Source organism: Haliotis rubra, unplaced genomic scaffold, assembly GCF_003918875.1.
Source record: "Haliotis rubra isolate DU_JTF1 unplaced genomic scaffold, ASM391887v1 Scf97, whole genome shotgun sequence".
Lineage (NCBI taxonomy): Eukaryota > Metazoa > Mollusca > Gastropoda > Lepetellida > Haliotidae > Haliotis > Haliotis rubra.
The window spans coordinates 903,296-917,180 of record NW_025767712.1 but is presented as its reverse complement, the minus strand read 5'-3'; the positions used below and the strand labels follow the sequence as shown (position 1 = coordinate 917,180).

The following is a 13,885-nucleotide window of genomic DNA, read 5'->3' as shown; positions in this document are numbered from 1 at the left end:
CAAATGTTATTCAACTATTCAGAATTAGTTTAATGCAAATGCTATCGTTCAGCCTTACCTGTAATATTTAGGGGTAAGTTTTATGTAGCATTTATTGATTTTTCTATACTATTTACTTCATTCTGGCATGATCTCCCACAGTGACTGTACACAAAGATGGCTGGAGAACTGAAAACAGTAAAATGTTGCAATCCATCCTTAGTAATGTAAAGGCCTGTGTTCATTCAATAGAGTACCTGGTACATTTGATTGTCTTACGGGAGTGACACAAGGGTGTAACCTTAGTCCCTTTCTGTTTCACTTCGACATAAATGATACGTGATTCATGAAATGAACAAAATTGTCATTTGATGTTCAGATACATTAGGAAAGTTTTCTAATTCTATTTTCTTTGGGGTTTTTTCAATACAGTTAACAATTTCTAAATAAAGTTCAACATTTTGCATGATCACTGTTCAAAATCAAAATCCATCAAAAAAACAAAATAATAAAGCTTTTCATAAACAGGGGAAGCTTATCTAGTTCATCAAAATGGTATTATAATGAAACTGAGGTGGAATTAGTTACTGGATAGTTACCTTGGTCATTATTGTAGCAAAACATTACTTTGATCAGAAACTTTCAATGATAAGCAAGTAAGGTGTTCATTATAAATTCCTTGCCTCGTTTATATTTCAAATTATTTGATGCAAACCCAGCACTACTACTTTTATACAGGGCAGAAATGTAAGCGTTTTAGATGAAAATAATGGGGTGTTTGGCATTTGTGGTAGAAGATATTCTACTCTGTCACTTGCTGTTTTGAAATATACTGAACAGCAAAAGAAACGCAAGTCTGTCTTTTTGTCAAGTTTTTGAATAGAAGACAACCCAAATTATGTCTAATCATTTATTCTATAGAAAACACTGTCAATGTAACAGCTAAAAGTTGCTGTTGACATTGAATTGCAATAAGTTCAAATTGATCACAGTCCGTCAAATGGAGATACCCCTGAACACAAAAAGTGACAATCTCTTTAGTAGCGCATATACCCACCTCGAGCTTGCACACAGGCCGTGCAACGTGGCCTCACTGAGGTCACTAGAGTCTGAAAGAATGCCTGAGGCAACTGGTCCCGCTCAAACACCAATCCCTATTCCAACTGTGCAAGTGTGAGTGGCTGTCTACCTGCAGCAATCCTCCGTCTAATTTCATCCCAGAATGTTCAATGGGAGCCATATCCAGGGAAAGAGACGTTAATGTTGTTCTGATCCAGATAATCCGTCGACACCCCTGCTGTGTGAGCGCTGAAAACATCGCTGGCGTTACTGACGGGCTAAAATTGGCCCCACATATGGCCTCCGGCAGTGGATTCCAGCAGCCCGAAGACGACTCCTAATCGTATCGCTTGGCACTGCTCCCCTTGACCCAAGAACAAAGGCTGCTGTTACTGCTGCTGCTTGAGTTCGGTTCCTTAGATGAGTGACCCGGATGAACCGATCTTGCACATGAGTTGTCACTCGTGGCCGTCCGGTACGGGGACGATCAGCAGCAACCCGCTTTGCTGATGACGTTGAGCAAGCCGTGTAATGGTGGTAAGATGACAGCCCAATTGTCTAGCTACAGCGGTTGCAGTGCTACCTCCGTGTAACTTTCCAATTGCCATTCCCCTCTGCTCAGTCGTTAGTCTAGGCATCGTTTGTGTGGCGTGTACACCTCCTGCGTCAATACTGAACTGTTTTTTTACACAAACCTTTATAAAGGATACCTCAGAGTGAAATGCATGCTTTTCATCCATAACCATCGATGCACATGCTAAAATTATGGTTTTGCTGCACTGTTGGTCTGTTTGAGCGAATGTTTCGTATCGACGTCAAATTGCATGACATCTGGGATCATTACGTCACTTTACCATGAACGCTTACCTTCATGAGATTTCATTTTTTCGAAACTTGCGTTTCTTTTGCTGTTCAGTATAGATCGGGCATTGCATTTATTGCAAAAATATGTTTGATATGTCATATTGATATATCCAAAGTCCCCAATGGCTGATATTCACAGTTTAAAACATTCATTTTAAAAAACAAACTATTTGGGAAGTATTAATGTAAATAAATTAAGGGTCTCATTGAGGTGTCATAATCAATCAACACAACTCTGTATCAGAAAATACATAAATAGAATGTAGATTTTCTGACTTTAAAAAGCCTTTAGACCTTGAAACCACACCACTCAGAATTTTTTTTATAATTCCCCACAAGCATGCAATGTTTTGATCAACATTTCACATATTTGTGTATACTTCCTTTAAAGAGGTTTTAAATAAGTGACTCATACTTCATTGAGATAACACAAATTGACAGCACTAGCCGTCTTCTAAATACCAGTATATATCTTTCAGACTTGCATTGGATGTGGGATTGAGGAGTTTGGGGAGTGGTACCTTGGGGAAACTACTCCTTTTCACCGTTTGAAACTAAATATATTGCAGTGTTTAAATAAAATAAATCATTTGATATTTCAGCAAAATTTATGTAACTACCAACAGCAAAATGTTTTCAGAAGATTTTGCATTCACTATCATGTCGCATTTAAAGTGCACCCACCCCCTTTTATCATATAGCATCTAGCTATATCCAGGGAACTTGATTGTGGTGAATGTTTTGTTATATCAACCTACAGTATATACATCATTATATCTTCTATTTATCAAACAGTCGATATAAATATTCATCAGAACCCTTCGTATGTACGATTTCGTCTTAGCACGTGATAGGAATATGGTATGAAAATACAGTGCCCTCACCTTAATTGTGTTGATTTATGACGTCAGATTTCTAATAAAGTGGGCAAATTCGTTCCATTTTCCAAACTAGCATAAAACAGACTTTCCACTGTGAATTATCACATTCGTCTGTTTTTATGAACTTAACGAATAAAAAAATGATTGCATTTTACCTCGAACACGAAAGCAAGCAAAGCTTTCGCCTCAATAGCCACGAAAACGCCCCCTTTCTAATGTCGGACAGGGAGTGAGACGTCTGAAGATTTCGTGTGCTGTGTCTCGTGTCCGTATCTTCACACATAATATAGTCAACTGTCATTCTGATAAAATATGGCACGAGCGGGCATATTGTTCGTTAACAATACAGCACAATATTGCCTGTTGATATACCGATCTCTAATCACACGAACACCGGGTTCATATACAGGACTTATCACATGACTAAACATGTCGGAGCGAAAATGTTCCACCAACCTTATTCTCCTTTAGGGTTGTGAGGGACTTCATGCCCACATCGCTCGGGCCCCTCGTCAGCAACATTGCCGTATATCCTCACCCCCGGGGAAACATGCCTTGGGGGGCCACGAACCGCGAGCAATTCCTTGACACTGTCAACACTCTGACTACACAACACAGTAGCGAGAGGGTCACCACATACCGTATTAAACATGATGCGCGCTCTAAGTCGCGCATATCCCGACTGTTTAAAGACTTATTTACGTAAGTTGTTTTTCTTTGCACAAAGAAAAGAAAGATTACCCGAATAAACAAATATCTCTAACACGAGGTAGTTCTATATCTTCGAACATATCTTGGAAAGTCAAATATTGGTCTTTCTAAAACTTTAGTCATAAAGTCAAAATTAATAAAACATTTATGACGTACAAACAATGATTCATGCACTCATTTTAAATGTTTCAAAAAGTTGTTTTCTTTTCGGTGTATTTTTTGTTATAAATCAAGACAGGGAAAGAGTGTTTGTTTAAATTTATTGTATTCCGTGGGGTTTTTTCTAAACCTACTGTGTGTTGCACAAGCCTTGCCCTAGAGAATAGGTTTTACTCCTTTTACATTGACATGTTTTTCGAAAACTTTGTGTTTTGTTTTTGTTCTGTTTTTTTCATCTCGGAACAGGCACAAACGTACTACACTTGTGGTCGCAAAGAATACATTCACATTCTTTATGCTGCGCTTCGTATGCTGCTTGTCCATTTATCAGGTAAAATAATATTGCTATTATCCTACATGTTCTACGCCCAACATTAATACTTTTTAATACCTGTTAATGAGCTACTTTTGCTAATACACTGCGGTACTGTGCGCCACCACTCAGCAGACACAGCCCTATAATTATTTCACCTGTACATTAGGCTCTCTCACGTAGGTATATATTAAATGTTCTTATCAAGCATAACCATACCGTCTTTAGACCTACTTGATAGCTGTTATCAGACCAGGATGCAGCATATCCTTGCATAAAATTCTTCTATACTGATAGTGCACACCCAGTCAGCGTTGTTGCTGAATAATAGAATTGTAGAAACACGTGAAGATCCGGGTTAGATTTGGCCTTCAGCGCGGGACCATGCTCGTAAGAGGCGACGGGATCAGGAGGTCAGGCTCGCTTACTTGGTTCACACATGTCATCGTATCCCAATTGCGTAGATCGATGCTCATGATGTCAATCACTGGATTGTCTAGTCCAGACTCGATTATTTACAGACCACCGCCATATAGCTGGAATACTGCTGAGGGCGGCGTTAAACAAACAAACAAATTGCAGAACACCGATATATATAGTCAGTGAAGAAACAGCTGACCTACGCATTTTATTTTCTTCATACAGCCTTATAGATGTTGGATTTCATACATATATCACTTTAATGTATTATTACATTAATATTATTTTAATATTGTTATTGTTGTTGTCATCAGCGTAGCCCAATCACTCAACAATCGCCATCATTGGTGGTTGCCTAGACTTGCACAAGTCTCTAAGGTAATAATTAATAGTTTAATGATCATTTCTAAAAAATACAAATATCGCTCTAACAGACTGGCGTCCTTGTACTGTCAACTTATCTAGACTTGCCTCTTCTAAGGATTGATTACTATAAATCCTTTGCCTTCTGTACAGCTCTGGAGCAAGGTTAGTGGTTGCCCAAGTCATTGACATATACGCATTACAGGTGTGCATAGAGGTGACTTAAGCTGAGTCCTTATTTTTCATATTAATCAAACAGCTCCATTTAGATTGAACAGGAGACCCCGTGGGACTGGAAACAGATTCACCTAACGAACATCTTGACTTAGAATTAAGAAATTGGTATTACAGAAAGGGCTTGACAGAAAGGAAAATGACACGGTTCAAGGGCTGTGAGATAGACAGCAATACCCCGTTCACATGCATAAAGTCTGTACATATGTAGCTATGCACATGTATATATACATTTAATTGCGTTCACATTAAGATTAATGAAGGTGTTTAACCTGAGCTATGTGAATTGTGTACCTTAAGAAAACATGTCACTATACGTCAGTGAAATGTCGCGTTCAAAGTGGAACGAGAAGAGTTACCTAGTTTACAGAAATCTTTGCATGAAACAACATACGTTTTATAATACATGTATATCTGTATATGTATATTTTAACTCCCTTGGTATTGCTGTACACAGTGAGTGAGTGAGTTGAGTTGCACACCGCTTTTAGCATTATTCTAGCAATATCACGGCGGGGGACACCAGAAATGGGCTTCACCCATTGCTGTACACAGAACAGCACTAACATTAGAATAAAGAGCTTTCTGCGTTGTCAAATCTAAAGATATATTAATCATATCATCCTTTGGCATAAACATTAATGAGACATCGCACTACAGACATGGTGTAAATTTGCTCCTGGTGTAAATATACACACATGTGTAAATACGTTTACATGACAAGTATATTCTGACGTATGTATATTAACACATGTGGTGAGTGAGTGAGTTTAGTTTTACGCCGCTTTAGCACTATTACAGCAATATCACAGCTGGGGACACCCGAAATGGGCTTCACACATTGTACCCATGTGGGGAATCGAACCAGGGTCTTCGGCATGACGAGCGAACGCTTTAACCACTAAGCTACCCCACCGCCCCTTCACACATGTAAGCAAATATACACACATACGTATAGAGGTACTTGAGATGAGGCATTAGTGATGATTTTGCCATGGCAATATCATCCTTGTGATAATCTACCTATCGCCACCGTAATGGCCAGCAATAGCATCAATATCAATGTGATCACGAAAGTCTGCCACTTGCGATCATCAACAATCCGCTGTCAAAGCTATCACGTTACGTAAGGCTGCTGTCATCATTAGCAGTGGCGCACGTGTCACCATTATGACAACACCCAGCGAACATCACAGACGAGGTCATAAACAGTGTGTACAATGCAATATGACCACCATTAACGCAGATTCATATATGACTTGACTGATTACGCATCTTGGTACAACCAAACGGCGTCAGTGTGGCCAGGATTTGCCATAACTCACAATCTGACGCAATATTACCGCATGTAATACATGTTGCCTGGTACGGTGTAAAAGAAACGTCAATCAAAACAGTTATTGCTATCATGGAAGATAAAACCACTTAATCGTGACAAATGGGTCTTTATAACGTTATGAATGAGAAAGCGGCGTTTGTGTAATTCACAAAGCAATTTGAATTTGAATGGTGTTTACAAAGCACTAATTTGAATTCATCTCGCCCCGTCCACATTTTATTAGCCTCGCTAATCCTAGCAAATTTACATTCAAACACTAATGCCTGTTTACACAAGGTTCGACGCGGTTACCCTCGTCCCGCCTAATGGTCAGTTTGCAATCTTGACGACCAAACATATGCTTAAATGAAAGTGCAATGGAGTGAGCGAGTGAGCGCGGGAACGAGTGAGTAAAAAAACACAGTCACAGGTGGTGCAGTATAGGGCTGTAACGATGCATCGAACTATCGATGGATTGCAATTGTTGAGTCTCCGATAGAAATTAATCGATGGTAGAAACGAAAAACTACAGATGCATCGATAGTTTTTGTGACTATCGATAGTTTAGTAATTGACTTCTGTTGATAAATGGCAAAATACTTGATGTGTCGGTGCAGACTTGCATGGAGCTGCATTGAGGTTATGTTGTAACTTTACTTGAACTGGGTTTCAAGTTTCTTGTCAGTTATTTAAAGAGACTGAAACTACTTCAGCTTGTTTTCATTTCATAAAAAACTATACAATCATTTGGGAAATGACTTCAAATGAGACAATTCAAGGAGAAAAACTATTGCAATAGTTGTTTGCAGTAGACTATCGCTATCGCAATGGTTGTTCCCCCTCGATAGTCACCCCTAGTGCAGTATGAATTCCATGTTATGGCCATGATAAAATACGTTAATAAATGCAAAATAATCTCAACGACTGAAACATTCCAGTTAGAGCACCACCGATTTTGTTTGTAAAGTACAGGCCACCATGTTCGAGGAATCACGGGTAGTAGTGAGTGAGTGGGTATGGTTTTACGCCGCCTTTAGCAATATCACGGCGTGGAACACCAGAAATGGGATTCACTTGTACCCAGGGGCGGATACAGCTTTTTGAGAAAGGGGGGATGCACACTATTGAGAAAAGGAGGGGTGCACACTTCATTTTCACCCGAGTTTCAATGGTCATTAAACAAACTTTCAGCACAAAGGGGGTGCGCACCCCTGCGCCCCCTCTGGATCCGCCTTTGGTACCCATGTGGTTCTTTGGTGTGACGAGCGAACGTTTTAACCACTAAGCTACCCCATGCACCGCCCCACCACGGAACTAACGCATGGTCCATTAAACATATAACACATACAGAAGGACCCCAAAGAACCCCACTGTGATATTAGGGACTTGCTTCTTTTAGACTATACTAACGCTTAGTCTCTGAATATATAATTTTGATTGTAACAAATAAACCTATTTAAATTGAAAAGGAGCCCCAGGGAGACCAGAGATTCAGAACCTGCATGAGGGAATCTAGACTTGCTTCATTTAGGGCTTAGCATTGCAGGGAGGGCAAGGCTGTAGGAAACACAATATGGTTCAGGGACTGTGAGACAGATTACATCTTCCCTTCCCGTAACTTCACAGCAAGCCAGTAGTCTAGATTTCCCCAAGTTCACAACACTGGGGCTCCTTTTCAATTTAAATGGGTTTATTTGTTACTATCAAAATTATATATATTCAGGGACTAAACGTTAGTCTAGAGGGAATCTAGACTTGCTTCATTTAGGGCTTTGCATTGCACGGGGGGCAAGGCAGTAGGGAAACTAATGTGGTTCAGGGACTGTGAGACAGACTATATTTGGTGCTATGACGTTACAATGAGGTCTGGGCGAATGGGAAAACAATAATATGGTTCAGGGACTGTGAGACAGATTACAACTTGCCCTCCCATAACTCCGTGGCAAACCAGCAGTAGTGGCGATGGTAGGCAAGACAACAGAAACTCTGGCTAAACAAACATTCTACGATTAAAACACCGGTATGGATATATAATGCTTTAAATAATGTATAGTCTTATATGCTAACATGTACGGTACGCCATATCACTGATCTATTTTAAAAGATGTTTTGTAGGTGTTTTCGCTATTTAACTGTCTGGGGTATGTAATAGATTATTTATGTTGCTTTATACCGCGGGAAGACAAGCCAAGGAAGCTGGGCTCTGATGCGTCAAAACACCGCTGCTACAAGGCAGACCTGACGCTCCGTGCAGCTCACAAGTACAGTGGAGCTTAGGTCCGCGTCCCCTCACGCTTCACTATAGACACAGTGTATATGTTTTACCGAAAATAACCCCAGTCCAATTATTGACACAAAAGATCCCGGAACACAACACATACTTTAGAGAGACACAAAAAGGGTAACTGCGGAAAAACGATTTGTAACAGGACTATCTGAATTTTTAATTTTCATTTCAGCAGAATTTAGAGTGGTGAGACACGATCTCCCTTGCGTATATACCGTAAAGGTTTAGATTAAGGAGAATATTTTCAACACCTCATCAACAGTTGTTTTTAACGGTATCTTCATCGACATGGCAACTATGAAGACGCCGACACAGACCTGCAGCTAGAGTCGACTTTGGTTAAAGGGTATCGGTTGGACACAATGGCACGGCGGGTATTGGCAATCTTGATGGGAATATGTCCTGCTTGGTTAATTCATGGATGGTCCATATCAATATTGTCTGTTTGTGTATCCATACATCCTGATATAGCATTTGGTGCTCATAATATCAGCCGTTGGTTTGTCTGTACAGGTTCGATTATAGAACAGGCATGTCGTATTCAATATTGCCTATACAGTATTACAGAACACGACATAAACCTCAGTCACCCCAACAGCCACAGATAGTGTTAGAATTAGTCATTAGTTAGCTGTGGTAGTCTTAAGAGACGTCTTCGTGTACCACGTCGCCATATAGCTGAAATATTGCTGAGTGCGGCGTAAAACTAAACTCACTCGCTCACTCTTCGTGGATCGGGTGGTCAAGCTCGGTGATTTAATTGACCATGATATCAACTATTGGGCTGTCTGGTCCCGACTGGTGGCATATTGCTGGTCGTGTCGTTTAAAAACAAACAGACTGTGTGGCTTATAACGATGACAAACCCATTATTGCCCACATACACGACTATTGCCCACATACACGACTATTGCCCACATACATGAACTCGCTTCCACGTATGTACGCTAGGATATGGGATGGGATGGTTGTCGCCACTGGCGGATCCAGAGTGGGGTTCATGGGGTTCGGGAACACACACACACACACACACACCTCCTCACACACACCTTTTGAAAATGACTAAAGAACACATTGAAGTTAATATTTGAGCCAATATCACGAACCCCCTGAAATACAACACACGCACGCACGCACGCACACAAACCTTTGGAAATTCCTTGACCCGCCTATGGAAACTAAGCGGTTAGGGTGGAGTGAGTGAGTTAGATTATTCCATCCATATCACGACAGAGGACACCCGAAAAAGGCTTCACGTAATGTCCCCATGTTGGGAATCGGGCCCGGGTCTTCAGTATGACGAGCGAACGCTTTTATGAAAGTTGCCAGATATCGAAAAGAGACGGTATTTTAGCATAGCCTTCCACACGCATTACTATGAGAAGCAGTTGTATAATCGAAACACAGTTCAAAACGGCATTAACACAGACTCAGTGGAGAAATATATGGTCTCATATGTCACTATGTAGTCAGTTTAGGGTAAGCTATACACGACCCTGTAAATACCCAACGTTATGTCAGCATTCATGAAGTAATAAAAAATATTGGTTTCATTACTTCATCGACCCGTGAAGGTCCGGGTTAGAATTGATCTTCAGTAACCCGTGCTTGTCTTAAGAGGCGGCTAACGGATGGATGGTCAGGCTCACTGACTTGGTTGACACATGTCATCGTATCCCAACTGCGTAGATCGATGCTCACGCTGCTGATCACTTGATTGTCTGGTCCAGACTCGATTTTTATACAAACCGCCGCCATACAGCTGGGATATTGCTGAGTGCGGCGTAAAACTAAACTCACTCGATCTCTCATCACTGCATCGTTCCGTTATAGTGCTTACCTTATGAGCTTAAACAATGAAAGTATAAGATGCCACTTGTGCTCGCTGCAGGAGTGCATTGGAGTTAAAGGCAGTCGTGAAACCGACATTCTGACGTGATATAGGCCGAAGAAGTTCGTGTATATCGCTATGTACTTTGCTCTATCTCGCCCACCGTATAACAGTGACCTTTGTTTCGGAGTTGTCCGACTTGGACTTTGCAGTAAAACCATAGATTCAATAGCCACCTGTTTAATTACTTGTCTTCATCACACGGTGTTTACATCACTAGCGTCTGTGTATATAAAACAAACGTCAGCCTTTTCTGTAATCAAACCGTGGGCAGCTATTCTTGGTATTCAATGGAATTAGGCCAGAAAAATATTTGTTTTACATGAAGGTATAACTTGAAAAAGTTAGAACGTAAGCCAGACGAGATTATCCCGTCTTCGGCTCAACCCGTAGGTCAAGTGAATATTTTCCAAATGTTCATAGGTTTTGCTATCGTTTTATAAATCGTGGATGATTATGGTAAACTTTGACAAGCAGTTGTATCGAAACGTCGCACTCACGAATAAAAGAAGTAGTTATCCACAAAGTTTGTTCTATTTTGTACTTCCCACTTCTAAAATGCCACTCAAAGAAGCAGTTGTAAAATTGAAACACAGTTCAAAACGGTATTAACCCAAACTCACTTTATCTTTATCTCTAGTTGACCTAATCTGAACGCTATAGCCTCGGGGCATCTCAGTCAAGTTCCACCACAGCCTATGTATCGTAAGAGGCGACTAATTGGATCAGGTAGCAAGGCTTGGTAGTTCGGTATGTAGTGTATAATCGTATCTCATTCGCGTGTGTGGATGCTCTAGATTTCAAACACTGCAGTTATCTGTCCCAGACATTTATTTCCATACCACTATCATGTAGTACATCAACCTCTTCTATTGTATAAACTATACCCACCATGCATATATTTCTCTTTGTGCAAATGTTGTGTATCATTTGCTTGGTAACGGTGTTAGGATCTACACCGAAACGTCGCAACTACTACTGCAACAAAGACGTCTATCCATAACAATTGTTCCGCTTCATCATACCAGCCTAAATGCCACTTAAGGAAGTCACTATCAGGTAACTGAAATATTGCTCAGTGCGACCTTAAATAACAAACCTCCAAATGGTACCCTTTGTGATTTTGTTCTGATTGTCACACGTCACCTTAAATTCAGACAAAACCAAAGGTCTATTCAAGCTCCTTATTCTAACATGTACTAATTAAGATTTAAGTACGAACGCTACCGCCACTAAACCACTAGCGACTGCCTCTCAAGTTACAATTACTGGTCTCGGGTTCCTGGCTGCTGGAGTATATATTTATATATACGTGCTTTATCAATTATGGATTCATCAACACACGTGTAGTCCCATGAAAGAGGTGACGCAGATTCAAATACTTGAATGGCTGAACGCTGCAAGCCTATGTGTTTTCTGGGATAATAATTTGGTTTATTCACCGCAGGACATATTCTTGTCGTCTCACGCCACCTTTGTCGTATCAGAATTGTATGCTAATTTAATGATTAGTCTTCGGTTCACGCATGGACCTGTGATGACATAAAATGTGTAAGGACTGAGATTGTTAACGCTCGACCTGTAAAGCAGAATGTGGAATATGCATATTTAACCAGGACGACGGAATATAACATGGCACCATATAACCTCGCTTGGCAGGGCCGTAACGACACGTTCTTTTGCACAATACTGAAAGAGCGGATGATATACTGTGTACATACGGGAACCCACCAAAGCAAATTTGACTTGCTGTTTACGATTTTACGAGCGCTTCTGGAAACTACTGATTTCGCACTTAGTGATGTCCATTAAATGCCAAAGAATGACTTTGGACGGTCACATTTTGCCCGTGTCAGCTGGTTACAAGCCTGATAGCCCATCTTCATAGTATTCAAATGCAATCTCAGATTATAGTTTTGGCAGACATGTTTGCATGAATCTATAAAAATTAGCTCAGATTCAGTATGACAAATTATTTAAATATTTTTGAATGAAATACATTTTATTTATTTCTATGTTTATGCTTGTCATAAAGTTACATGTCATTAGGGTTATCAGAACTATATACATGTAGTGCTCCAATGCGGGCTGCTTAAACTACTGCAAAACCTTGCTTTTTTGGTGCAACACATATTGCATGTAATTTTTCATATCTCACGGGGTTTTAAATGCCAATATTGTTGCTGGGCTTGACGGGGAACCTCTGTCATATAACTTCCGTGTACATGTGTGTGATTTTTATTAATTAAAGGTATAATTCAGAATACTGAACAATAATTAATACAAAGATTTGGCTTGAAAGGTCTGAAACATGCATGACCTTACCACAGGCAGTATACGGTAAGTATCTGTGAGGTGAGGTGAAATTGGGTTTAACGTCGTGCTTGAGAATATTTCGATCATATGACGCCGTGCATGCGTGTGTATGGGTATGTGCGGCTGTTTGTACTAGCCCAGACTGAAGCTGGTTTTATAGTGCTAGCCCATGAGATACCATGCCGCAGTGAAGCATGAATACCCCACTCAGACACATTATACTGACTCCGAGCCGACCAGTTCTTGTTGTAGCCATTAATGCCGAGTGCCAGGCAGGAACCAACAAGTACCATATTTTAACGTCTTTTGGTATGACGCGGTCAGGGTTCGAACCCGCGACCTTCCGCTCTCCGGGCGGACGCTTTAACCACTACACCACGGAGGCGGTCGTAAGTATCTGTAACAGGAGGGACAAGACAGTATTGACCAAGGATAGGAACAGTTGTGACAGACATACATCTGAATACAGATTCTGCTTTGCTTACACACCCAATCAAAATATTTTCGTTTGTTTCAATTAAGTTTTACGAAATTGCTTTAAAAATCATCAGAATCACAATCTCGGGGCCAACACTAAAGGACATTTTAGATACTTGTAACAGTAGGGAAACTTAATTGGAAATTACTTTGGTGTGTAACATCGTCAAATTAACAAGTGAGAGAGTTTTTTGTGGTAAAATTATATAGTTTATTCAGTTTAAATGACCTACGTATATACTTTTGTTTGTCATATTAAATTGCCACTATACTGCTGTGCTTGTCACTACTGTCACATGTAATGTCACTACTGTCACATGTAATGTCACTACTGTCACGTGTAATGTCACTACTGCCACATGTAATGTCACTACTGTCACATGTAATGTCACTACTGTCACATGTAATGTCACTACTGTCACATGTAATGTCACTACTGTCACATGTAATGTCACTACTGTCACATGTAATGTCACTACTGTCACATGTAATGTCACTACTGTCACATGTAATGTCACTGCTGTCACATGTAATGTCACTACTGCCACATGTAATGTCACTGCTGTCACATGTAATGTCACTACTGTCACATGTAATGTCACTGCTGTCACAT

General features: G+C 40.3%; 1 protein-coding gene across 3 annotated transcripts in view; it reads right to left on the bottom strand.

Moving 5' to 3' along the window:
* Window positions 1–10,543, bottom strand: part of LOC124265256 — a 43,263-nt gene extending 32,720 nt beyond the window's left edge. The window contains exon 1 of one of the 3 annotated variants that reach the window (XM_046700044.1): window positions 10,429–10,543. Coding sequence is in view for 1 of the 3 variants with exons in the window: in XM_046700042.1 (XP_046555998.1) it covers window positions 3,240–3,305 (66 nt within the window). In the remaining 2 variants the exon portion in view is untranslated. Of the gene's footprint in view, window positions 1–2,938; window positions 3,100–3,239; window positions 3,411–10,428 lie in introns of those variants that run through there. The other 2 variants (XM_046700042.1, XM_046700043.1) reach the window with 2 other exon arrangements.
* Between the last annotated feature and the right edge of the window lie 3,342 nt (window positions 10,544–13,885).